Raw genomic sequence first — 25440 nt, forward strand, 5'->3', positions numbered from 1 at the left:
GAGACACAAGCTGGAGAAGCCACCCAGGACTAGAGCGGCTGGGGTCTGTCTGTCCCCACCCCCTGCCTTCCCACTGTTCTTGGAGGGAGGTGGCCCTGCTAGCTCCTGGGTGGCTCTATAGGGGTGTCAGGGAAACACTACAGAGGCCCTCACTTGTCCCTGACCCCCATCCCTCCACCTCCTCCGCCCGACTTGTGAACACCCTGCAGATGCACTTTACTGCAGGTCTGTCTGCCTGTCCCCTGTTGAGTCCCTCCCCTCATTTCAGGATCGTCCTCAGTCGGGCTCTCAGTTAGAGTCTGGGAGGCCTCTCCCTTGGACCAGCCCAAAGCATGATAATGTCTCCTGGGCCAGAGTCGGACCCCTTGGAGTGGAGAGTGGATGGGCAGAAATCCCCCTGCTCCCCAACAATTCTCTTCCTGGCCGATCCTGGAACTGCAATAAGGAGAGAGATGGGGGTTGGGGTGAGTCTGATGAAGTTGCCGGGGCTGGGCCTGGCTGGGCTGGGCTGACCCCTCCCCAGAGAGGGGCGGGACCCCAGGAGGAGCAAGGGCTCGGGGCTGCTGGAGAGGAGCAGACACTGGAGAGGCGCTATGGCGGGAACCAGCCTCGGAGCCCGCTTCTACCGGCAGATCAAGAGACATCCCGGGGTAAGTTTGGTCCCAGGAGCCATGATTCTACCTTCTAACTCTCTAGCTGCCCTTGCAGCCCCGAAATCTCCCCGTACCCTGCCTATTGCTAAGTTTCCCCAAAACTCCTAGTATTTCTCTGCAGTGCCCTCAATCCATCCCTGCAATATGTCCCCGTGTCCCTTGAAATCACCTCAAACAGGTTAGCTATAGGTTGAGGGAGACTACGGCAGGAAATGTGGTGGGAGGCTGTAGGTCCTGTCTCCCCAAAGGGAGGGAGCGCCAGACCTGGGATGGGGTGGCGTGGGGGTTGGCCGAGCAGAAAAGCTTGTGAAAGGAGATTGGGAGGGGGCTGTCCCTGAGAGAAAGTTCTTTCTGTCTTCCCGCAGCTCATCCCGATGATCGGCTTCATCGGCCTGGGCATGGGCAGCGCTGCGCTCTACTTGCTGCGACTTGCCTTGCGCAGCCCCGACGTCTGGTAAAGGCCAGGCTTGGGACGCAGGAAGGGGTCCTGGGTGGGGCAAGATGGGACAGGAATCCACAGGACTCTCAGGAATGATGGGAATGATGGTCCTCGCGGGGACTCCCAGGCAGGTGACATCTCGGGACTGGAGCCTGCTCCTGACCTGGGAGGCCCCCGCCTCCCCTCGGGCCCACCCTCACTAGCTGGAGATTCTGCCGGCTTCGGGCTGCGGAACTAGCACCGCTCCCGGCCGTGTTACCATGACGACGCCGCTCTGCCAGGCGCTGGCGGCCTTTGGGTACCTCTATCTCGCTGCCCAAGCGCTGGGGGTGTGGCCGGGTGAGCTGCTAGGGTCGCCTTTGGAACCAGGGGAGCGCGGAGACTCCAAGCCGCGCCAGAGGCGGCAGGAATGGAGGGTCTGCCATTAGGGAGGAGCACCCATGGCGTTGTCTGAATTCGAGTCACATCACTGCAACCCCAGTACCTCGGGATTTCGGGATTTCTGCCTGATTCCCACCGCCCAGCTCTGTGGGGCTAGCCTAGGGTGGCACCAAAGAAGAGGTGGGAGTCCTTGGACCAGGTTGTCAAGTCTATCACCTGGCCCCACGCTGACAATGCTGACAGCCTTCTTGCCTCACTTGTCAGCACCCGCTAATGGGCCCCCTTCCCTCTCAGTCTCTGGGAAATGCACACACCCCCATCCCCCGGGAGGATGCAGGGTGCTGGGGTGGGGGCACAGACATTATGGGTCCCCTTAAGCTCCAGAGTCCTAGCTCCCAGAGGGGAAACCCCAACCAGCGCCCCACCACCACCACCTCCATCTCCACAGCTGGGACAGAAAGAACAACCCGGAGCCCTGGAACCGCCTCAGCCCCAATGACCAATACAAGGTACCTCCCAGTGGCCTTCGGGTTGAACCGCCATCCGCTCTTCTCTTGATCCCAGCTGGGCACCTCCCACCCCAGCAGAGGGAAGAATGGGGCACTCAGTGCAATCCCCCTTTCTCTCCATAGTTCCTTGCAGTTTCCACTGACTACAAGAAACTGAAGAAAGACAGGCCAGACTTCTAAGCCTGGCTGCAGTGCCAGTCGTCGTGAACCACCACCAGCCAGCCTACTCATTTCTTCCACTCTCCACCCTCAACCCCAAGGCGCCACGCTAGCCACCCTGTCCAGTTTCTGCTTACACAGCCGGGTTCCCACGAGGAGGGGAGGCAGCCCCACCCCCCTTCCCTTGCTCCCAGCAGCGGAAGCGCCTCTGACCCTCAGCTTCAGTCCCACGAGGGGGAGGAGCAGTTAAAGGGCAGGGAGTAGCCTAACCCAAAAGGCTCATGCCAGACCCTCTGCCCCATTACTCTGGCTTTGGAGGGCGGGGTCCATGCTACATGTTGAGCGTGGCCTACGTGAGAGACAAGACCAAGCAGGGGCCTGAGTGCCAAATGACGTGGCAGGCCCCACGTTAGCCCAGGCTACAGGATCCCTGGCGCCAGCCTGGGGGCGGTGCTACTCTGGCTTGCTGGGCTCGACCAGGCTCGTCGCTGACAGTACAGCCAGCTGGAGGCACCTACACTCAGGAAGGTGGGGCTTGCTTCTCCCGTGTCTGCGCTGCTTCCCCCGCTTCCCTCCCGCTTTTGGTACCACTGGACAACCCCCCCCCCCCCTCGCCTCACACCTGGGCCTCCCCAACCCCTCCCCTACTTCCCTCAGTCCCCAGGGATCAAACAGAAGCAGCCTTGGGCAAAATACAATTTCATTTAACAAATTGAATTTGTTGCGCCTGCTAATCACGTCTGGTGTCGCTTCTGATCAGAGGGAGAGGAGGAGGCAGCCTTGGGGTCCTTGTGGTGGTGGTGAGAGGGAAATGAGGAGCACATTGAAGGAGAGGAATCACCACCTGGCTCAGGGGACCCCCAGGCCCCCCCCCCCGCCCTAGTAACAGAAGCTCGGGGCAGGTTAGTATTTTATTAGATAGAAACAGAAAGGAGGGTGCCTACCCACCCCTTCCTCTCGCTCAGGAGAGGAACTCCCCCCTCCCTAAGAAAGGGCAGGGGTCTATAATACTGACGTAATGGGAGAGGTTAGGGCAGAAAGCTCCAAGCCTCCTCCTTCTCAGTTGTATTACAAGAAGAAACCTCAGCTCCACGTTCTGAGAAGGGGTACCTTCCCTCCGCCAGCAGAAAGCTGGAAGAGGAGCAGTTACCACCCCCTCCCCAGGTTGTCCAGGAAGGTGAAGAGGGAGACATGTCAGTCCGCACGCAGGCTTCATTTCTTAGGTGCCTTCAGTGATCATCAAAGCCAGGCATGGGGAAGGCCCTGGCGAACTGCTCCACCCGTTGCCTAAGGTCGGCCAGCTGATGACTTGTTTCTGGGTCTTTGAGCAGGAAAGATTTGAAATCCTGGAGTTTGGCTAGACACAGGTGAGGAAAAAAAAGTGGTCAGAGCTTAGGGGAAGGCAGTGAGATCAGCTGGAGGAGGGGGAGATAGTGTGAACTGGCTGGGGGGCAGGGGAGGTCTTATCCACTCACTGGTCTTGCTCTTCACTTCCAAGCCAATGTTGACACCTTCATCTATAAAGCCTACAACTTTCCGGAAGTCATCTTCACGGAACCCTCGAGAAGTCAGGGCTGGGGCCCCTGCGAGAGAGGCAGAAGAGGATTAGCACAGCCCCAGTCCATCTGGCAGTCATCGGCCCCCTACCAGAACGCAGGTCTTACCCAGCCGCAGGCCCCCAGGTGTGATGGCACTTCGATCTCCAGGACAGGTGTTCTTGTTGGCCGTGATGGATACAAGTTCCAACACCCGTTCTGCTCGAGCTCCGTCCAGGCCCTTTGGCCGCAGGTCCACCAGCACTAGGTGGTTGTCAGTGCCACCTGAGGCGGGGAGAGTGAGCAGGGAGTGGTGAGTCCTGGGCCTCCGAGGCTACCGGGGCTTGCACCTCCCCCTCCCCACCCCCTAGCTCACCAGACACTAGGGAGTAGCCTCGCTCCAGCAGGGCATCAGCCATGGCCTGAGCGTTCTTCAGAATCTGCAGGGAGTACTCCCGGAACACGGGGGTGCAGGCCTGGAGAAGAGGCGGCAGCACTGTTGCCTTAAGCCCGGCCCCTCCTGCCCCACCACCCCCAGCATACTTGGGACCCCATCCCCACGCCCTCCCAGCCTGACACCTCCCTTCCATCTGCTCCAATTTCAGCTAGCAAGGTGCAGGGTCTGAGCCTCTGGGCCCTGCCCCCACCCACCCCACAAGAGTAGGCTCCCCAACCTGCTTTAGGGCCACAGCCACTGCAGCAATGGCATGGTTGTGGGGGCCCCCCTGCAGGGATGGGAACACAGCAAAGTTGATTCGGTCCTCAAATGTGTAAGGGATCTCTCGGCCAGTTTTGGGGTCCACAGCCTGCACCCCCTTCCGGTAGAAGATGAGTCCTGACCTGTGTGGGAGGTAAGGCGGTCAGAATCTAAGCTGACGAGAAAGAGCATGGGGGTGGGGAGAGCAGAGGAGACTGGCTGGCCTGGCCGCCACTGGCTCTCAGAGTCCAGCCCAGTGGTGTTCAGTGTGCTGGACTCCAGGGCTTGAGGGCAGCAGACCTCACCTCCACCCCCAAACCCCCTGCCGGGGAACTGCCACCAAGGGCAAGAAAAGAAGAAGTATCCTAGACAGGGCTTCCGGTGGGAACAAACTCACATCCAACCCCAACCATGCCCTGGGGTGGGACATGAAGACAGGGAGAGGCAAGGAAAGACCTCAGGGAAGCCTGACCTGGCCCCTCGAAGGGTCTTGTGAGTGGTCGTGGTGACGATATCTGCGTGCTTGAAGGGTGAGGGGATCACCTTGGCAGCCACCAGGCCACTGATGTGGGCTATGTCTGCCAAGAGGTGTGCCTTGACCTCGTCACACACCTAGGCGGGTACAGAGGAGGACAGAGATAGGCCTCAGCCTGGGGAGGGCCCAGACAGGCCTGCCCAAGGCTTGTCCCTCCTCCCAAGTCTCCTCACCACCCCTTGGGGAGGGCAGAGATTCCAGCCCACCACTAACTTTTCTCATGCAGGCGTAGTCAATGAGGCGCGCATAGGCACTGGTACCAGCTATGATGAGTCGTGGTCTGAAGAGCCGAGCAGTGAGTGCCAGCTGGTCATAGTCAATGAGGCCGGTTTGGGGCTAGACAGACAGACAAAAAGCTAAAATTCTAAGAGAAAGCAGAGCAGCTCCTCAGAGCTCCCTCCTCACACCCCAGAGCACTCACGTTCAGCTTATAAGGCATAGACTCGAAGAAGATGGATGTAGCTGAGACCCGCTTGACATCAGTCATGTAGCCATGGGTGAGACTGGGAGGAGAGGAGAGGAGAGGAAGGAGGCAGGTTCAGAATATAGGAACTCTCCAACTCAGCCACTGGCTTTCTGCCCCGCTCCAAAGGCCGGGGTCTCTGGAACACTGCTCCTAGCAAGTTCTACCCCTGTGGCTCTGAGTAACACTTATGGGGTCTTATCTTCCTCAACCACTCCTGGACTGGGAGATCTCTGTTCCATCTGCATGGAACACGGTAGGTGTTCAATAAATTACTCTTCTCCCATGCCCATACTGCCTACAGCCCACCCGCCACCCCACCCGCCACCCCACCCACACTCACTGGCCCCCATCGGGCAAGTCCAGCCCCATGATTCGGTCGTGAGGCTGCAGAAGGGCTGTGTAGGCAGCCAGATTGGCTGGGGATCCGGAGTAGGGTTGGACATTGACTCCCCACTGAGCAGGATCCAGGTCAAAGGCCTCCAAGGCCCGGCGCTGACACAGCAGCTCTATCTCATCCACTACCTCTGCTCCTCCGTAGTATCTGCAAAGGGAGGGGCGCAGATCAGGGCACAGAGAAAGGGTGCCCCCATCCCCTGGACCAGCAGCAAAGGACGGGGAAGGCCATCCTCTAGACACACTGGCAGGGTGCAGGTGGGTGTCCCCCACTGGGAGCGCGATCCCTGAGGTTGTCCTCCAGCCTCGCGGTGCCTAGCCCTCACCTCTTGCCAGGATAACCCTCGGAGTACTTGTTGTTCAGACAGGACCCCAGGGCCTCCAGCGCAGCTCGGCTGCAGAAGTTCTGGGGTGGGGGAGGGGCAGTGTCAGAAGGTACTGAACCCTCTTCCCTGGACCCCACAGCCCCCTCCTGCCAGAGCCCCAAGCTGCAGGGAGGAGCTGAGTTCTATAGAAAGCTCTGTTCATTGAGGATTCCTTGCCAGGTCAGGGACAGGGCCAGAGCATCCTCCTCAGAAACCCAACTGCTAGGACTTCTCTGGTGGTCCAGGGGCTAGGACTCTGGGCTCTCAATGCAGGAGCCAAGGTTCAATCCCTGGTTGAGGAACTGGATCCCATGTGCCGCAGGGAAGATCCTGCATGCTGCAACTAAGACCTGGCACAGCCAAATAAATAAATATTAAAAAAAGAGAAACCCAGCTGCTGTGATAGGTGTTTCCACCAAGGCCTCCTGTCCACTCAGCCTGTGCTTCCAGGCTTGCTTCTGTTTCCTCCTCGGATGGAAGAGGGACCAGACTAAACTACAGGAGCTCCAGGAGGCTCTGGTGGGCTTCCTAATGCCCCTGCCCATAACCCAGACTGCCCCTGCCTTTGCTTCAGAGATCAGCAGAAGATTTGGAGATGAGGCCCAGCAGGAAGGCCCTGAGTTTGAAAGGGAGATCTGGAGAAATAGCAGGAAGATGATCTGTTACTTCCAGCTGTGGCGTAAACCCTGGCCCCTCTCCCCAGGCCCCACCTCTGAAGCAATGAGCTCCAGGCCACGACACTGCCTGTCCTTCTCTCTCCGCAGCAGCTCCCACATCTCAGGGTCACTGTCTGATAGACTCTCCTGGCCTGACCAGCCCTTGCTTGCTTCTCCAGTCTGAGTCGCCTCACTGTGCTGGCACCGTATGGCCATCCCAACCAGCTGACCACATCTCCGCAGAGGCTAGGGAAACAAAAGCTCGGGTCAAAGAAAAAGTGTCCAGATGAGAAACAGTTAACAGTCCTCAGTTATGCTTATCAGATCCTCAGCCTCCGTACCCGCATTCAGTTGTAAAGTCAGTCTGCCAAATCCAGAATTCAGTTGAAAAGCCAGTCCGTCCAGTTCTCAATAACCCCATCTTCAAAAACCAGGTCTAGACCCAAGGTTGAGATCAACATCCAGGGGGTGGTTCTGATTTGATCCTTTCAGCTCACCTCAGAATCTCCCTCCACCTCTGCCCTTAAAACACTCTGCAAAACCTCAGGGCAAAGTTTGTTCTCTAGAAGCCTGTGTCTCTGGAACTCCAGGCAGTCCCACAGAAACACATGGTTTTCCTGAAGAGCCTTAACAAAGTGATACCGTAGGCAGGGGGGGAGGGGGCGTGGTGGCGACCAAGCTGGCAAAGATTAGGGCAATAAGCTATACAAGTGGTTTCCAGAGCAATGGAGGTGGGAACACAGACCTTTAGCAGCCTCTGGGGAAGAGGGCCAAAACCTGTATCTTGTCCTCTGTGCTCCCCACTCTTTCCACCTCCTTCCAGCCCAGAGCCGCTGGACCCCTGATGCAAGCAGGGGTGACCAGTTGCATCATTTGCATGGCTCAGATCTGGCAAGAAAGACTCAGCTCGAGGGTCCAGGCCAAGAACCGTGCTGGCTGGCCAGCACAGGGTCCACGGGACATTCAGTATGGTTCTCTTCCCTAATGCCACGTCAAACGGACAGTCACAAGGCCCTGGGGCATCTGATTCCCGGAATGAGAAGGGCCCCTAATCACCCTGCGTGCACCGGGGGTCTCAGGGATCCTCTAGTTGCACATCCGCACTCCCCTCCGCTCTCCCCTCCCCGAGGACACTGACCACGTGCGTTTAAAAGCCCAGAGAAGCCCAAGTTTGTGAATCGTTAGAATAGGACTAACTGGGATAGGTTGAGAACTTACTTTCTACGGGTCACCCACTCTCTGGAGCCCCATCCTTACCCGAGTCGCCCAAATAAAAGAGAAGGACAACATCGCAACAAGAGATTGAAAGTCGCACGAGATCCGGGTGCCAACTCCGGCTGGGGAAAGCAAGGAGTCGAAAGGCGACCGATCGGAGGGCGCAGGCGCGAAAAGAGCTACCGGGAAGCCACGGAATTAGGGCGGGACCTACGCATGCGTAAGGTGGGCCCTTTAGGGTCTTTTGGGAATTGTAGTTTTTTCTCTCTTCAGTTTCGTTTTCCAACCGGAGAAGCTCTTGCCTGAAAGGTGAGAGATCCACTGCCGTCCTGTCTCCTCATTGTCCTAAAGCTCTTCAGCGTGGTTTTTTTTTTTTCCATCTGTTCAGACAACAGCAATTTACTGGGTATCTACTGAGTGAATGTGTTGTGCTTAGTTGCTCTGTCGTGTCGGACTCTGCGACCCATTGAACTGCAGCCCACCAGGCTCCTCTGTTCATGGGGATTCCCCAGGCAAGCATACTGGAATGGGTTGCCATGCCCTCCTCCAGGGGATCTTCCCAATCCCGGGATCGAACCCAGGTCTCCCACACTGCAGGTAGATTCTTTACCATCTGAGCCACCAGGGAATCCCAAGAACAGGGTAGCCTATCCCTTCTCCAGGGGATCTTCCCGACCCAGGATTCGAACTGGGGTCTCCTGCATTGCAGGCAGATTGTTTACTAGCTGAGCTACCAGGGAAACCAGTATTATTAGGCTCACTGGGAAATACAGACTCCTGTACAAGCTGGAAAGCGCCCTGGATTGGAAGGGTGAGAGACCCGAGTTCAAGTCCGCACTCTGGGACTAACTAACGAATTACTGATTTAAGCCTCAGTTTCCCCACTTGCAAATCAATAATAAAATAACATGTGGTGGGGATTTAATGAGACTGTATGTAAATTTGCTGTTGGATGGATCACACCCTCACCTCATCCTCACAAACCTGCCTCCTCTGTGGCCATCTCCTCCTTTTCTGGAACATGTGGGAGCTGACTGAGGTGCCCCCTCCTCACTGAACCTGTTGACTTTTGTTACCAATTCAGTCTGGATGCTCCAGCAATCAGTGAGCTCTCTTTGTACCCTGGGGCTATAGGTTCTTGGAGCTGGAAGGGATTTCCTTATAGCCTGACTTCATCTGGACTTGTGCTTTAGGAGAGGGACTCACTGATCCCTGCAGGAGTAGGTTCTCAAACCTGGGTATCAGAATTGGCTGTGTGATATAAATATATGAGTGTTGAGAGTTTCCTCAGAGGTTCTAAGTCTTAAAGAGTGGATCTTAAAGAGTGGGCATTTGCCCACTCACTGACACACAACAAAACTTCTTAGTGATTTTATAAGCAGTGGTTTTGAGAACCACTGCCTTACATAGCAATATTACACATTCATTGAATCATTCATTCATTCGGCAAACACACTGCACTCCTTCACCAGGCTAGGCATGGCTTAGCCCTGGAGATATCAGAATAGATCCCTGACTACCAGGACATCAAGAGGTGAACAAGTGCAATTACCAGCAGGAGCATCTCACTCTGCTCCCAGGTGTCCAGACATCCTAAGAACAAGGAAAGGAGGAGGAGAGGATGATGGTGGAGGCAATTTGTGAGTCAGAGGCGGAGGATAATCCATCGCAAAGCATGTTCACTTGCAAAGTCTCTTTTAGTGTCCAGAACTATTTTATTATTGCATCACAAGTGAGGAAACTGAGGCCCAGATGAGCTAATTTGCTAATTCCAGTTATTCCCACTTGGTTCTCATTTCAGACCTTAGAAGTCCACCCTTAGTTAGCTCTAATCTCCTTCCCTCCCACTCTAGCCTCAGGTGCTTTCAGCTTTTTCCAATAATAGGCTTGGTGTCCGGAGTCAGCCCAGTTCCTGTCCCTCTTACAATCTCTGACCCAGAACCACTTCCAACCTCCCTCTTCCTTTCAGTTCGTTCATCCATCCATCAACCCACCCACCATCCATCCATCCATCACGTATTTATTTCCCCCTTACTGACTTTCCACTCCTCCAGTGAGACTCAAGGTGTCTGGGTGAGACTCACCTCTGACTCAGTTTCCTGGTGCAGCCAGCGGGCAATCCTCCGGAGGACACTGCTGCCTCCCAGTTTTACCTTGACCCAGGACTCAAAGCGAAGCAAGGCTACAGAGGAGGTGTCGTTCTGTGCCTCAGCTTGTCTGTACCTCCTCCCTAGCCTCGTTGTCAGGGGTCCCCCGAGGGGAAGGGGGCTGCTGAGCTTGAGAACTGCTAATGAAGCCGCAGCCAATTAACGCCCGGGCCAGGGTTGGGGGCGGATAAAATTAGCAGCTGCGTCTGCAGGGGTGGGAGGGTGGACAGCTGGCTGAAGGGGCCCTTGTTTGCCTTTGCAGACGGCTAGTGCGAATGGCGTTGCCCAGTCCTCCAAACTCGCAGTCGTCCCTTCCCCCACCCCCTCGTCTCAGGCCTTTCTCCCTCCCTCCCCCAACCGTCTGCAAACTCAGCGCCCACGAAATTAGGAAGGAAAAGGAAGATCGATGACTCCAGATGCCGCAAACTCTGTTTCCCCTCCCCCCCCCACCTGCCGCCTCCCGCCAGCCCGCGGAGCTTAGCAGGTTGTCAGCGCTCCGCCTACGCGGTCCCTCCATCTCCATCCATCCAGTTCAGGGCTTTATACCTCCTCCCCCAGAGAGCCCGCTGGTGGCCCCCTCTCAGGTCTAATCCCCGTCCCATTTTCGGCTTCACCCCGCCCACCTCTGGGAGGAAAATTCCCACCTCCTGCAGGGCTCAACCCCAAGGGTCGTCCTCCTCGTCTGAATCTGATCTCGTCTTGGATAACCTCCAAGGTGACAGCTACGTCAATATTTGCCTCAGTTTCCCCATGAGCCGCCGAGGGAGGAGGCCCTGGCCAGGTCTCTGCCAGACAGAAAGGCACACCACCACCACCACCCTCTTGCCTACAGGTCTCACACAGACGCGTGTTGGATTTCACTTTATTTTGTTCCCTTTCCCGTCTGTTTTGGCGTAGGAAAAAAAAAAAAAATCACCGAGAGGAAGCTGCCGGAAGGTGGAGCAAGGCTGGCAGGGACTGGAGGGAGGAGAGGGCAGGGGAGTGGATCGCCTAAGCACAGGAGTTTTGCTTCCCCTACCCTAATTATTGGGGTTCGGGGAAAATGGGGACAGGCATACGACAGGCAGAGGAATTGGGAATAGGCCACGGTGTATAGGCCTTTATGGTCTTTACGTGGGTATAGGGTGGAAGACAAGCGCCTGGGAGTAAGAAAGGGGTGGGATGAGGATGCCAGGCAAGGCGTTATTAAAGCTGCGGGCAAAGGGAGTATCCAGCCCAGCGTCAGAGGCAGGCGTGAAGAGGACTCAGTGGGGACGTAGAGAACGCGGGGACCGCCTCCAAGCCCCGCCGATTCTGGGGCTGCCTTCTGGGCCCTCCACTTGAGGCTGTAGCCAACGGGGGGCTACTCCCAGCCTTGTGGGCACTCCCCATAAGGAAAAGGGGATCCACACCGGCTGAGTCTCGGAAGGGCTGTTCCTCTCCACCCCCAGAGTGGAAGGGGTGGACGCGGCCACAGGAGCTGGGGGGTAGGGGCAAGGGTTCCGCTTGAGGGAGTCCGGGATTTCGCGGGAAGCTCGGGGCCCCGGGCAAGGGCGGGTAGGCTATCCAAAGTAGGGGTGCTCGCTCTGGAAGTTATAGTCTGGGCACACCTTCTGCACCAGTTTGTAGTCAAAGCTGAGGAAGGAGACGAAAATGCAGATGACTTTGAAGGGCTTGGCACACAGCCAGGCGGCCTGGCTCTGCGTATGCTCGGTGAAGCACACCTGCGACGGGTCGTACAGGCACGGGCGGTGCTTGCGCGCGCGGTTCGTCTTCTCGTACTCCACGTGGCAATTGAAAGCGCGTGACTCTTTGGCCCCAGGCACTCCCAGCGCGCCCCCGAGCGGACCCGCCAGCGCACCGCCGAGGGTGCCCCCGAGCCCCGGCCCCGCCGCCGCTATCCCCAGCCGGGGCCCCAGCCCAGGGAGCACCCCCTCCAGGGCCAGCGTAGACTGCAGCGGGTGGGGGACGGGCCCGGGCAGCCAGACGCCCCCAAACTCTACACGCTTGGAGGGCGGCACGATACTGACGCTGAGGTTGCCCAGGCTGGACGAGTTGTGGCGGAAGTAGACGCTGAAGGTACCGTTCACATGGTCCACGATCTTACCCGTCACCAGCAGCGAGAACTTGAGAGTGTGCACCCGGAAGTAAAAGTCCCCCCAGCCAAAGATCTTTTTGGCGCGGGCGGCTTTGATGGACGGCTTTCTCTTCGTGCGCTGCGCTGGCGCTCCCGCCGCCCCAGCCTGGGCCAGTGTCCCTGTGTGGTTAGCCGGCCAGGCCCAGCTCCAGGCACGCGCGGTGCCCAGGCCGTTGGAAGACTTTGGCGCTGCCGCTGCCGGGAGGTGATGGCCAGGGGCACCACCTCCGGCCGTGGCCGGGCGCAGCTCCAGGTACTGCGGCCTCCTGGACTCCGGTATCTGAGCACTGACGGCCTGGGGACCAAGAAGGAGGAAAAGAGAGACGCTGGAGTTGTCTGGGGTCACCCGCCAGGGCCACGCCGGTCCCTGTCCACAGCCGCTGGGAGAACAAATGGAATCGGGTTGCCACAGCAGTGGTTCAGGGAATGCCCGTTGGAATGGGCCTGCGGCTCTTTCAAGGTGTGTGGTCTCCACCTCAGTTTCTACATCTGTGAAATGACACTAGAATCCTAGTCTTCTCACGGAACTCTGACGAGGGCTGAGAAAACTAAAAGAGCCAAAGCAGTGTAGGCTTGAAAGGGACTGGAGCTAGGAACTCTGGCTTGATTGGGAGTAATGCACCATGGAGAAGCTGGACTCAGGCAAGGGACACCATGACCACTGTCAGTGCCCAGCGTCAGGAAAGAGTGAGACCTCCCAGCACATCTTTGCCAAGACTGGAGCCCCCACCCAGGCCTCAGCCTCTACTTCCTTGAGGGGTGGAGCATGGGAGACCAATGGAGCTGAGGAGAGCAGCGGAGAGTCTGCATGCTTGCTGTAAGCTGAGGCTTGGGGGCTACTAGTGGGCACCTCTCTCCACCTCCAGCACTCCTGCTCTTGGGGAGGCCGCCTGGTGGTCCTCCCCTGGGCTAGGAGGGATACAGAGGAGGACTGCCCTGCTTGCCCCCCACCCGCCTCTGTGTCTCAGGTGGCAGCCGATCTGGGAGACAGCGCAGGGCGAGTACAAGATGGATCGAGAGGCGGGAGCGGCAGGGCCAGGCCCGGGCCATCAATTATCTGGGGCGGGGTGGGGGGGTGGCCCCGAGTGAAGGAGACGTGAGAGTGCGGAGAGGAAGAAATATGGAGATGCTGCTCCAGCGAGGGGAGTGGAAAGGAGAGGAGCTGTGCGTGTCAGAGTGCATCAGTCAGACCGTGCTAGCTGTGGCCATTCAGTGTGGCCCTTACTGCTTGTGGGTTTGTGTGTTGGGGGAGTACCATGTGTGAGTCTGGGGTGATTGTATTTCTGTTATATTGTATGTATCTGTCTATCTGCCTGGAGTGATGAGTGTGTGTGTGTGTGCGTGTGCGCGCTCGCGCATGTGCATGCTCAAGTCTCAACCTCTGGTGATGGGTGTGTGTGTCTATGCGTATCTGTATGCCCTGTGTAGCAGTCTGAAGAGGCTGTGTTGTGTGTGTCTGCCTGCTTGTGGTGGCTGAATGCCTGTTGTATCAGTCCCTGGTGGCTCTGCACAGATGTCTGGGTTGTTATGTGTGCCTAGCTTGGTTGTGTCTATGCGTCTGGATCTGAGTGAGGCTGTTTCAGGTTGTGGTAGTTGCCTGTCTGTGACTGGTGTAGTCGTATGCCTGGGTTGGCTATGTATCTGAGGGTGGCTGTGTGTGATTCACTGAGGGTGTCACTTTCCCTCTGTGATCTCCTCTCATCCTCTGTCCATGTGTCAAGCTCTTTCTCAAGGCTGGGTCAGTGTAGTCATGATGATATAACAAGTGTGGTCTCATTGTGTTCCCCTGGGGGGGGTGCATACATGTTGGTTGTATACAAATGTTCCTGGGGGGGTGGGGAGATCCCCACACTGGCCTACAGGACGAGCTTTGAGTAGGTAAAGAGGCCGGGCAGCATGGGTGTCCCCCTCTGTTTGCATACACCATGTGTCCACAGGGGACAGGAACAGCAGAGTCAAGCTGCTAGAGAATCTCCACCGCCCGGTCCCATTCCGGCAGCTCTGCGATCCTGGGTTATTAATGCCGCCGCCACCCGCTCATCATACATATTTATCGCCCCCCTCATTCCTCCTCCCGTCCATCTCTCCTCCCAGCTCAGGTGTGGGGGGCGGGGGCGCTAAGAGAGACTGACTCAGACTGACAAGCTTGAGCTGGCAGCTAACACCCAGAGGGTGGGCCTGAGAGGGGATGGGGGAAGGGGTCCTGGGCTGCAGAGGAGGGGACAAGGGCCTTCCAGCAGGAAGGACCAAGGCTCCAGGAGGTGAGCTTAGAGAGGGCAGGGCCTGAGCCCTGGTGAGGGCATTGGAGGTGGGAGTGTACCGAAGCTTCCCGTGGAAGTCCAAGAATGGCTGGGAGGAGTCATTTGAATTCTGACACCTAAACTCCTTACCCTTCTGGGCCCAACCACTAGCTCTTTCCAGGGGCATCCATGAGCCCCTACACCTGCTGTTATGACCTCAAATACCTCTGAGCCCACCCCCGCCCCCAGCACACCCCAACAGCTCTAGACATCCAGCACCCAGTCCAGGACCTGTCCACTGCTTCAGTGCAGCCACTCTTCCCAGGCAGGGGCTGGAGAGGGAAGGAGGTTTGGCTGGGTGGTGAGGGGCTCCAGGTGTCCCCCCCACCCTGATCCCAGACAAATTGCTGTCTACGCTTCTCTGATCCTGGCAAATCCCTGGGCTCTGGGCACCCGCACCCCCCACCCGCCGCTGGAGACAGCCAAGATAAAAGGGAAGAGTTGGGGGAGCGGCCGAAGCGACCTTGGGGGGAGAACTCAGTCAGGGAGGGGTGAGAGTCTGCGAGGAAACGAGCCGAGAAATGGGAACATGGAATAAAATAAAATCAAACCCTCCCTCTGGCTTCCCAGCTCTCACGCTCGCTCTCCCTCTCCCTCTCTCGCTCTCACTGTTTTTCCCTCTCCCTCGCTCTCTCTCAGTCTCTTTTTGTCTCTGTCTCTAATTTTCTTCTGTGATTCTGCTTTTCTGTTTCTGTCTGTCTGTCTGTCTGTCTGTCTAACTGTGGTTCTCTCCCTCTACCCTTCAGGTGGTCTGTCTCCAGCTGTGGGTGGGGGTGGGAGGGAGGGGGAAACGAAGTGATAAGGGAGCCCCTGTTTGCCTAGAATCCACGGTGCTGTCCCTCCCCCTCTACAATTGAGAGTGGGAGCAGGGTGTTGTCCGAGGAGGGGTCCCGGTCAATTCGGAGCTGGTTTAATTAAGCTAATTGGGCGCAGTGACATTTGCGAAGGGGAGAGGCTAGCCTGGCTGTCGGCTTGGGGGGGCGGAGGTGTGGTGGCAGGAGGGAGTGGGGGGGTGCGCTTCACCAGGCGCCTCTGGGCCCTAGCCGGGTGGGAGCTGAGCCAGGAGTGCTTTGCCCCCCAGGCAGCGAGCCCACGCATTGGAGGGGAGTTGAGGATGCCTTTTTCTGCTGAACAAACTCCACTTGGTTGGGGGTCGCTCTTTGGGGATGGGACTGCCGGGAATGGGGGAGGATCAGGCTGCGGCCCCCCATCCGCATTGCAGGGTGCACCTCCCCAGGCCTCCGGACTGCTCGGTGGCTTTTCTCCTGCTGTGTGGGTCAGGTGGCCGCTCAGGACTCTGACTGGGGGAGGGGACTGCACCCAGTAGTTGGGGAAGGAAGAGTGCTCCAGGCCTGGGTCCGGGAAGGAGAGGGAAGTGCGTACTGAGGCCTTGCACCTAGAAAGAGGTGGGGGCGCCCCGCAGCCAGGGTGGGTAAAATAGGCAGGGTCTGGCTGGGAACCAGAGATGGAGATGGGGGTGAAGACAGAGGTGAGGTGGACAGGACAGGCTTCAATGAGGACTGGGCCAGAGATGGAGGGGGACTGGGACTGAGGCCTGAGCAGGCACAGGTACATGGTGCAGAGATAAGGATGGAACAAGGATACGCATGGAAACAGGAAAGAGGAGGTCAGAAATGGTGGACAGGCACTGGGCAGAGACTGGGATGCAGATGGGATAGGGGCCAAGGCAGTGAAGATGGGGAACTGAACAAGGTGGGAACTAAAATGGGAATGGGGATGGGGGAGACAGGGATGGTGGATGAGGGATGGGCACTGGGAGGAATGAGAGTGGGACGGGGACTGGGAGATGGGGGTGGGACCAGATGGGGGTGGGACCAGAAACGGGGGGTGGGAAATGGTCACTGGGCAGAAACAGGGATGCTGAAGGATGCAGAGGCCCAGGAGGTGGGGATGGGGAATGTGAATGGGGGCTGGAATGGGAAATGGGAGACAAGGAAGGAGATAAGAAACAGGGATGGGGAGACGGGCTGAGGACAGGTATGGGAGGCAAGCCAGAGAAAAAGGCAGAAGACCGGCAGTATCAGGCCACAGAGGGGTCTCGGCAGGTGAAGATACCTTCTTTCAGACCCTACTGTAGCTATAGCGTGAGGGGGCGGGGATGGCTGCTGGGGCGGGCTCTGCCCTTGGGCCGGGCGCCCCCTCCCCCTCAGCCCCGCCTGCCCGCCTGCTCCTGGCCTGCAGCACAAGGCTCACCGTTATCTGAATTTTGATTTTATTTTATTTTATTTTATTTCCCTGCTTCCTAGAGCCGGCGCAGTCCCCCCGGGAACGACCGCCCCCCGCCCCCCGCCCCGCGCCTCACTTTATTATTGCAATAAATGTGCCTATAAAGGCGCGGGCTCCGGGGCGCGGTGGGGGGGGATGGGGGGGGTGGGAGCCGCGGAGCTGGGATGTAATTTCCCGAAGCCGGAGCCGGAGGGGGAGTGGGCGGGGTGGAGGTGGAGGAGGGGTAGGCCAAGGAGAGGGGGAGACTCGCCAATTTCCAGCGCTCAAGGCAAGCGCTCCCCACTCCCCATCCCTGGCCCGCAGCTCGTTCCCACCCCAAGCCCTGGGACTCGCCACAGCGCCCAGCCAGCCGGGAGCCCTGGGATGCTTCCCCCACGACAGACCCTGCCCTTTCTCCGTGACCGTGTCCCCCGCCCGCGCCCACGTGGAGTTCTAGGGCTCGGTCCAAAGTTCCGCACCTCCTTCACCATGACTTCATCTCTGACCCCAATGATGCCCCCTCCACTCACCGGGTCTCTCTCAACGTTTATCCCGCCCCTCCCCAAGGACACTGTCTCTGAACCCAGTGACCCTTCTTTTTACCTTGTTTCTGTCCCCAAATTACCTCACCTCTTCTGCAGCCACCCAGTCCTGGACCCCCAGCTCCTCCCTCACCCCAAACCTAAGACAGTCTACCTTCTCCTTTCCGTTGGGTGCCCCTCCCTTACTCGGGGGCTCTTACCCAAGGGAGCTATCAGCACCCCACCTGGCCTATGCTCCTGGCTCAGCTGCGGCCCCTGATCCCCGCGAAAGCTCTGGGCCCTGGCCCAGGCTGCACGTGCCTAAGTGGCCTAGCCAGAGATTAGCTGGGGGGTTAGAGGGGGATATGGAGTCAGGAGGGGGTGGCTAGATGCGGGGCTGGGGCCAGCCAGTGCTGAGAGACTCAATTCAGCTTAATCCTTTCCTGAGGCAGGCTAGAGCTCGAGGGTCCCTTAGGGCCCCGCCCCTGCCCTCCCCCAGCTAATTAGTAATTAGTGATTAGTGATTAGTGACTATTGATCGCCTGCTGCTTCTCCCAGTAGGCAGCTGCTTTGGCAAGGGATGGGGAAGACAGAGACAGAGAGGGCGAGAAGTCAGAGACGGTGTTGGAAAGATCCTGTAGGAGGCCTGGGCCAGAGCCCCAGGGGCAGTGGAAGCCAGGAGTCGCAGGCCCCATAGGAGACCAGGAGCCCAAAGCAAGGAGGGAGGAGGGAGAGGGTGCCTGCAGGAGGGGCCCATGAGCAAGATGGGAGAAGGCAAGGTGCTTAACATGGGACAATTAGGGTTTCCCTGCAAACTGTCCCCCACCAGCCTCTTACTCAATGTCAGCCCAGTGCCAGCCCTAGCACTGAGACAGCCCTGAGTGCACGCACACACACACAAGCCACATTCGGATACATGAACACATCTTGAGGCTCACAATCCCATTATTGTTGTTTTTGAACCTAAATCGTGTCAGACTCTTTGTGACTCCAAGGACTATAGCCTGCCAGGCTCCTCTGTCCGTGCGATTTCCCAGGCAAGAGTACTGGAGTGGGTTGCCATTTCCTTCTCATCCCCACACTCAAATGCACTCAAGATGACAAGAACGCAGACACACGCAAGCCTCGGAGACTCACATACAGACAACACAGGCACCCCAACACATAGATATGCACCAGAGTCACACCTTGATACTGTGAGGTGTGCATACACATGTGCACACACCATACACCACACATGAGCATACAGAGGTAGTCAGACACACACTATCCTACACACATCCCCCTTCACAGTTATACACATGCAAACACAGTCTGTATGTACATGCAAACACAGATTCTCACATGCATACAAGCCACACTAAATGGCAGACACCCTCTCCTCCATGGACTCCAACACGTAGGCCCAGAGCAGCAGCTCTCACACACTCAGATCCCCATTGCTCACATCCTCACGCTCACTCTCCCTCAAGTCTTCACCAGATGTTTCATTCCCCTTCAGGGGGCAAAGGAAATTAAACCAGATCTGTCCACAGGGGAGTTTATTTGATGGGAAGATTGGAGAGGAGAGTGGGGAGGAGCAGGAAGGAGGGGCAGGGGAGGACCATCCAGCCCCACTACCTCTCCCCCGGGGGCATTCACATCCCAGTGGGTTGTGGGGCAGAGACCCCCTCCCAGAGTGCTCTATGAGGGCAGAGCTAGACAGCAGGTCCCCAAGAAGCTCCTGCCAGTGGAAACAGTATTTGTGGAGGGGGCTTCTCCACCCACCTTCCAGCCCCTCAAGGTCACCAGGCTGGTTTGAGAGAATCAGGGAGCTCTGTCACCAGCTTCACTAAGGGCCCCCGCCCTGCTGGAGCTGCTGAAGGCGATCTGAATGAGCAGGTGGGAGGCTAAGTGTGTGTGTGTGGGGGTCTACACCTCTTCCAGACTCTGTAGGGTCTGAGGGCTGGGATGCAGGGAATAGGGCTTTGGGGAGCTACCTGTCTGCCCCTAGACTGGGTGGGTCACACTTAGGGTAGGAAACGGGAAAGTCAGAGGCAGGGGCCTGGTGTAAGAAGATAGGGGTCCAGGGCCTAGGCCCCCATTGTGGGATGCACAGCGGGGCACAGATGGCTGCACTGTGAAGCAGGGACTCACGCTCACCCCTTCAGAGCCAACACGACACTCCACACCAGCATACACACACCCTGGACGCCAGCACTAGACACGCAAGCCTGGCTGCCCGGGACACAGGCACACACACAGGCGCACACGCTGACCCACACACTCCACACCAGCACACATGAGCACCCGGTGTATTCGAATTGAAACCTCCAAATCTGGAGGGACGCAGATCAAGTCTGGGCCCCTTTAGCCTGTCTTCAGCCTGGAGCTTCAGGGAAACAGGCCAGGCTCGGGGAGATGGAGCGAGGAGAGGACGGGAGGAGAGAGTCTGTCCAGACAGCCCACACCCCCTACCCGCCGGGCGCGCGAGAGGGGTGTGTCTGTGAGGTTGTGCAGGGGAGACAGTGTCTCCGCAGGAAATGCGATGGGAGATGGTAGCCAAGTTCGGCGGTATCTGTGTGGGTCCGTGTGTGCGCGCGTGTGTTCGGGCCGAGTCTGCTCAGAGCACAGTGCCCACCTGGCATTGTGACAAGAGCAGAGGAGAGAAATGAGAAGGCGGGGGTGGAGGGGTGGAAGGACAGACAGCGAGGAAGGCGAGTGAGGTTGGCGCGGAAAGACGGCAAGGCTGACACCCTGCTGGCTCGTCTGTCTGTCTCGCACTCCCGCTCCGTCTGGCACACTCGTGGGTCTGGCTTCGTCCCCTCCCCCGCCTCGCCTGGAGCGGGATCCGAGTCGGGCCTCCACCCGGGCACCCCCCATCCCACCCCACCCCACCCGGGACCCTCAGCCAACTTGCGCTGGGAGAGCGCCTATCCCGAACCGGGAGTCTGTCTGTCCGCGTACCCCCCTTCTCCCACCCTGAGCCGGGCAAAGTTGGGACGCTCTGCGCTGTAGACGAGGCGGGCGCACGGAGCCCCTCGCACTCTGGGACCTTGGCGTCCGGGACGCCCGCTCTCGCGCTACCTCCCAGCTACCCTTACCTTCCTCAGGAGCCACGGGCCAAAGAGCAAGAGAAGCCATTCCGGGAGCAACCGCATCTTCCCGGGCGGCCGGGCGGGGCGGGCGCCGGGCCTGGGGACTAGGGGCCCCGGCGGGCGTGCCGCGGGGTGGCTGCCGGAGCGGCGGGAGCGGGCGGCGCGGCCCGCGGACTGAGCGGCGAGAGGCGCGGAGCGCGGCGCTGGGGGCGGGGCGCGGGCGGGGGAGAAAGTTGGGTCGGACTCGAGCGGGCGGGCGGGGGGGCGGGGCTCCGCGGTGCTCCAATCCCGGCCGCGCCCCGCGCGCCCCCTCCCGCCCGGCCGGGGGCACCGAAGGTGACTTTCACCCCGACACGCCCCAGACACGCCCCCGGCCCAGGTGCGGAGCGGAGCGGGCTGCGGGGCTCGGGGGCCGCGCACCCGAGAGGCTGGGTGGGTGCATCGCTGAGGAACAGGGCCGGGGGTGGGGCTCCCGGCTCCGGGACCTTGTTCCCGAAGCGGGGCACGGAGAATGGGGAGCCTGGCGAGGCTCAACAGCCCAGCAAGACCGGGGTCCCTCGGAGCGTTCCGGCCTCTTCAGTGCTCCGGGCCCTGGAAGGTCCCCGGGCAGGAGCAGGGCAGGGGCCGAGGTGAGGGCGGGCGGGGCCCCAGGCGACTGCTGCCGCGCGGCGCTGACGGGGATGGATGGGCGCCCCGCGGCTCATTCTGCCCGGAGATGAGTATCATTGATCACGGACGGAAACCCCATCACGTCTGTCAATAGGGCTGACAAACGGCGCCCGCCGCCCCCACCCCCGCCTTCACGGCCCCTCTGCGGTCTCAGGACCCCTCCGCTAGACGCGCCGTTCACCTTTGCCCCTCGCCCCCTCTGCTGACCCCCCACGCGTCCCAGAGCGTCCCCGCGTGGGGGTTGGGCAGGAGCCGCACCAACGGCCCGGCTTCTTGGTACGATCTCCATCCATCCCTTTCCGCCCAGGGTCCCATCTTTCACCATCAGTCGCTCTAGATCCTTCTCCCCTTTCTCCTCTAGCCCTGTCCTTTCTCTGTCCCCAGTCTGGTTCTGTCTCTGTCCCAATCCTCTTGGCTGTTTCTTCATCAGCTCCCTCCTCCCCCTAGTCTCTCTCTCTCTCCTGCCCAGGGAGTCTTCAGCTGTCAGCTGTTGCTATGCACTGAGGCTGTGGCTGAGGTTGTGGTATGACCGACACCTCGACAGCAGGAGAGATAGGGACAAGCAAAGACACAGAGACAGATGCATACCGGGAGACCCCAACACATGCCCCCAGGCATGCACGCAGGTGCCTCGCAGGGGCAGGCCACACAGTAAAGGCGAGCATACAGGCAGAGTGAAACACATTCACACAGAGAACAGCGCACACATACACAGACAGGTGCATGCCTAGCGGCACTGGTCCACGTAGATGGACACCGTCGGTTTACACAGAGTGTGCATACACAGAGACCCAAGAGATAAATGCAACTTTCATCAAGAGACAGGCATACCCAGCCAGGTACTCAGAGCTGACCCTGCCTTCCTTGCCTTGGCAGAAAGGTGGACATTCACAGACAGTGATGGACACACACAGGTGTCGGCTGGCACTGGCAGTCCAAAAGACAAGCCCGGGCACACATAAGCAGACAGACAGACACATGGATGTGACAAGACACGAAGCAAGGGTCAGGGATGCTGAGAAGTTGAAGTGGACGCAGAGACTCTGGGAGAGACAGACAGGAGCCTGGACCAGGAACCTGGGTGTAGGTGGGGCAGAGAGGGAGGCGGGGAGAGTCAGGAACAGCCAGGCTCCATCCAGAACCCTGAGCCTGAGTGCCAAACACAGGGGCTGCTGAGGGGGTAGTGGGTAGCGGGGGCAGGGGGCACACTCAGGCCCATGGTACCCAGGACAGAAGCCCATCCTGTTTTTCGGGAGTCCTGACCCACCCCACCTCGCCTCCTTTTGCTAGTCTCAGGCCACAGCTTCCTCTCTCCAGCTTCTTCACTCTCATACATACACACACACCCCACTCCCTGTCTCCATCTCTGTCTCTGTCTCTCATTCCTTCTGTATCAGCCTCTGGTTTTGCCCCTGTCTCTTCTCCATCTCTGTCTTAGGTCTCTCTGCCATCCTTGCCAGGTGGGGAATTTTTGAGCCTTCAGGTAAACCCTCTCCTGGCCGTCCTGGTGGGCAGAGGAAGGATGCTGACTGGAGGGGTGTGTGTTCCAAGCCGCAGCTGGGGGCCCCTCTCGCTCTGTCCAGGATCTTGAGGCGACAGGCAGAGAATCAGTGGCTCCCCGGGGGCGCCAGATGCGCGGCTGGCAGAGGGAGGGAGTGAGGGTGTGGGGCTGCTGGTGGTGGGGAGCAGACAGGCGCTGGGGGAGGGGGAGGAGCCGGCTGGAGGAGAGTAGAGGGGGTGTGGCAGAACAGCCCCAGCGAAGGAAGTGAGAGGCCGGACTGGGGTCCGAGGGCAGGGGCATAATTAGTGTGCTAGGGAGGGGGCTGTGCTGGCCTTTCGAATGAGCTGCGCTGCAGGAGTGTGTACGCCACCTGGTGGACAGATGATGACACAAGCCTCCCTCTAAGCAATCAACAAGGACGCCCCTTTTCCCCAGGAGGATGGCTCTGCTCTGGGGCCCTAGGGAGCCCGGGGAGCCAATGGAAGATGGCAGAACTGGTTTGGAAGCTGAGGCTGGAGCTGGGACCTCAAGGCTAAGAGGGAAGGGGAGGGCTCTTGTTTCTGGAGGTGGATGGATCCATAGCTTCCTCAAGAGAGGAGGAATAGACTGAGAAAGTTGAGCCAGGGATGGAGGGGGAATGAAAAGCAATGCTCTTTTGTGAGTTGGGTAAGGGTTCTTTGGGCTTCCCTGGTGGCTCAGAGGGTAAAGAATCTGCCTGCAATGAGGAAGATCCCCTGGAGAAGGGAATGGCCTCCTGCTCCAGTATTCTTGCCTGGAGAATTCCATAAACAGAGGAGTCTGGTGGGCTATAGTCCATGGGGTTGCAAAGAGTTGGACACGACTGAGTGACTAACACACACACTAGGTTTCTTTAGATGCTTAAAGCTGCCTTCCTTGAGCATATTTGCTACTTTAGGAAAAGAGCTGTAACCCTTTCTCAGTCTAGGATCATGTAAAGCAGTGTGACCTTCTGCACAGGAATTGTAGACCTGGGCTTCCCAGGTGGCGCTAGTGGTAAAGAACTTGCCTGCCAGTGCAGGACACATGAGATGACGGTTTGATCCCTGGGTCAGAAAGATGCCCTGGAGGAGGGCATGGCAATCCACTCCAGTATTCTTGTCTGGAGAATCCCATGGACAGAGGAACCAGTCCATAGGGTTCCAAAGAGTTGGACACAACTGAAACCACTTAGCACATTTGGGACCCCCTCTGACTGTAGCAGTCATCAACACCTGGGATGTGAACTGGGTTTGTTGGTGGCCCTGAGACCTGGAAAACTGGTCTTCCCAGCTTTAACTACAAATGCCTTCCTTTTCCTGAACCCAGGGTTCTTACTCTTGACATCTGATTAATTAGTCTCTATGAGGTGTGAGATGTTAATGCTTCAAGAGCAAACTTAGCTGAATGGGAATGGGACCATCCTGAAGCACTAGAAAGTCGTTCACAATCCCAGTGTGTTCATCTCTTATTGTGGGATTTTTCACCGTGGAAGAGCATTTTAAGGATGGGTGGCAGTGTTGTCTCTTAAAAGTGACAGTGCAGAGAAAATACAGATCCTTGAGTTAAGTGTCCAACGGCCAGAGAGATCACATGTTTCAGAGAGGTGAAGTCACTGGCTCAAGTTGACACAGCCAGGAGAAGTAGGTTTTTCTGGTCAAGTTACATGCCACCCGCTTCCTTGCCGCAGCCCAGCCGGAAGGGATGGAGGCCAGAAGGGCACTGAAGACCAGATGCTACAGCCTTCCTCCAGTACAGAGCATGGCTCCCTCTGGTGGCTGGAGCATGCAAGCACAGGTCAGCTCCAGAGTCACATTCAGACACAAACGCCTTTTTTTTTTTTTTTACAATTTTATTTATAACAATATCTGTGTTATTTAGTTGTAAAGGAATTCAGCAAAAATTATTAAAACGTTCATGTCCCCAAAACGGGGCTGCCCGCTTGCCCTTCCTTGGTGTGCCCCACTTCCTCCTCATCCCCAGGGGAGGGGAGCCTGGGGGGACTGTTTACTAAAGAAAGTCTCCAGCCCTGGGAGCCACAGTGGGGGCACTGGAGAAGGGGAGGGCCTGTCTGGGAGGGAAGCTGAGCGTGGCCATCTCAAGAGGTGCCCCTAGAGTGGGGGCTGGGGCATGGGATGGCCTCCCCCCAAGAAGAACTAAAAAACTCCATCCTTCCCTTCCTACCTCAGCCAGAGCCAGATCTTCCAGACAAGGGCAGCAAAGGACTCACCCTCCTCAGGATCCCAGAATCAGCCCTCAGGGGACTGGCAGGATGGGTGGGGGGGGCGGCGGGGGGGTGTGAGAGGGGAGAGCCTTGACAAAGTGTCTTGTACAGGGAGGGGGACACAGCACCACCAGCTCTCCCAGTGGGGGTGCGTTTTTGGTGGGAAGGTGGGAGGCAGGGCTCCCTTATACCTGTAATTTGCAGGAGCCCCTTTCCTGTTCCCCCCCTCCCGGAAGGCAGCATGGGGGGGGGGGTTTTGCTGAGGAGCAGGCAGGAAGGAGAACGGAAAGAGATAATACTGTGCTCGCTTGCTCGCTTGCTCACTCACATATAAAAAGTAATTCCTTCATTTTTTACATTTATACATCCCAGCAGGGCTGGGGAGGGGTTGGCTGGGCAAGAGGGGGGCTCCTTGAAGGACTTCTCTGGCCGGGGGCAGGAGGCTCTCTGGGGAAGTCCGATGGTCTAGGACCCTACGCCAAGGGGTCCCCTATCTCATCCTCAGGGCCCCGGCCCAGGAGTTCTCGCTTCTCGTCCGTGCTGGCCAGGGAGTGGCGGCTGCCATGACCGCCCATGTACAGTGTGGCATACACGGGGTTGGTGAAGTTGGTGGGCTGCAAGGCAACAGAGGGTTCAGATTGGGCTCAGGTACCTTCTAC

At 58.3% G+C, this 25440-nt stretch overlaps 4 protein-coding genes across 6 annotated transcripts in view; 1 reads left to right on the plus strand and 3 right to left on the minus strand.

Annotated features, from left to right (window-relative positions):
* NDUFA4L2 (NDUFA4, mitochondrial complex associated like 2) lies at nt 480-2858 on the plus strand. The gene is made up of 4 exons (XM_018048048.1): nt 480-650; nt 1019-1107; nt 1922-1982; nt 2106-2858. Exons 1-4 carry the CDS (start codon nt 594-596, stop codon nt 2160-2162), a joined length of 264 nt encoding a protein of 87 aa, XP_017903537.1. The 5' UTR covers nt 480-593; the 3' UTR covers nt 2163-2858.
* SHMT2 (serine hydroxymethyltransferase 2) lies at nt 2825-8190 on the minus strand. Of its 2 annotated transcripts, none has more exons than XM_005680306.3 (12): nt 8046-8190; nt 6843-7034; nt 6094-6173; nt 5715-5915; nt 5330-5411; nt 5122-5244; nt 4846-4985; nt 4351-4516; nt 4053-4152; nt 3806-3961; nt 3617-3724; nt 2825-3498 (listed from the first exon to the last, which is right to left on the minus strand). In XM_005680306.3, exons 1-12 carry the CDS (start codon nt 8076-8078, stop codon nt 3371-3373), a joined length of 1509 nt encoding a protein of 502 aa, XP_005680363.1. In that variant the 5' UTR covers nt 8079-8190; the 3' UTR covers nt 2825-3370. The 2 variants fall into 2 exon arrangements, with proteins under 2 accessions (XP_005680363.1, XP_013819384.1); XM_013963930.2 differs by having other exon boundaries at nt 6843-7049; nt 8046-8161.
* On the minus strand, nt 10999-20560 carry NXPH4 (neurexophilin 4). Its single transcript, XM_018048049.1, has 2 exons — nt 20397-20560; nt 10999-12561 (listed from the first exon to the last, which is right to left on the minus strand). The coding sequence occupies exons 1-2, from the start codon at nt 20451-20453 to the stop codon at nt 11692-11694; spliced, it is 927 nt and encodes a 308-aa protein (XP_017903538.1). The 5' UTR covers nt 20454-20560; the 3' UTR covers nt 10999-11691.
* The window catches only part of LRP1 (LDL receptor related protein 1), an 80537-nt gene continuing 79485 nt past the window's right edge, over nt 24389-25440 (minus strand). For both annotated transcript variants that reach the window (XM_018048051.1, XM_018048050.1), the window contains exon 89: nt 24389-25395. In XM_018048051.1, the coding sequence (XP_017903540.1) occupies nt 25255-25395 (141 nt within the window). In that variant the 3' untranslated portion in view covers nt 24389-25254. The remainder of the gene's footprint in view (nt 25396-25440) is intronic.

The sequence above is a fragment of the Capra hircus genome, chromosome 5 (genome assembly GCF_001704415.2).
Source record: "Capra hircus breed San Clemente chromosome 5, ASM170441v1, whole genome shotgun sequence".
NCBI classification, from domain to species: Eukaryota; Metazoa; Chordata; class Mammalia; order Artiodactyla; family Bovidae; genus Capra; species Capra hircus.

What these genes read in the sequence shown, in the direction of transcription:
- NDUFA4L2 (XM_018048048.1), top strand. Translation starts at nt 594, where the DNA reads ATGGCGGGAACCAGCCTCGGAGCCCGCTTCTACCGGCAGATCAAGAGA. An exon ending in TTGCGCAGCCCCGACGTCTG is followed by an intron (nt 1,108 to 1,921) that starts GTAAAGGCCAGG and finishes CCATCTCCACAG; the next exon opens with CTGGGACAGAAAGAACAACC. An exon ending in GCCCCAATGACCAATACAAG is followed by an intron (nt 1,983 to 2,105) that starts GTACCTCCCAGT and finishes TTCTCTCCATAG; the next exon opens with TTCCTTGCAGTTTCCACTGA.
- SHMT2 (XM_005680306.3), bottom strand. Translation starts at nt 8,078, where the DNA reads ATGTTGTCCTTCTCTTTTATTTGGGCGACTCGG. An exon ending in TGGAGCTCATTGCTTCAGAG is followed by an intron (nt 6,174 to 6,842) that starts GTGGGGCCTGGG and finishes CCCCCACCCCAG; the next exon opens with AACTTCTGCAGCCGAGCTGC. An exon ending in AAGACCCTTCGAGGGGCCAG is followed by an intron (nt 4,517 to 4,845) that starts GTCAGGCTTCCC and finishes CCTCCCACACAG; the next exon opens with GTCAGGACTCATCTTCTACC.
- NXPH4 (XM_018048049.1), bottom strand. Translation starts at nt 20,453, where the DNA reads ATGCGGTTGCTCCCGGAATGGCTTCTCTTGCTCTTTGGCCCGTGGCTC. An exon ending in GCCCGTGGCTCCTGAGGAAG is followed by an intron (nt 12,562 to 20,396) that starts GTAAGGGTAGCT and finishes CTTGGTCCCCAG; the next exon opens with GCCGTCAGTGCTCAGATACC.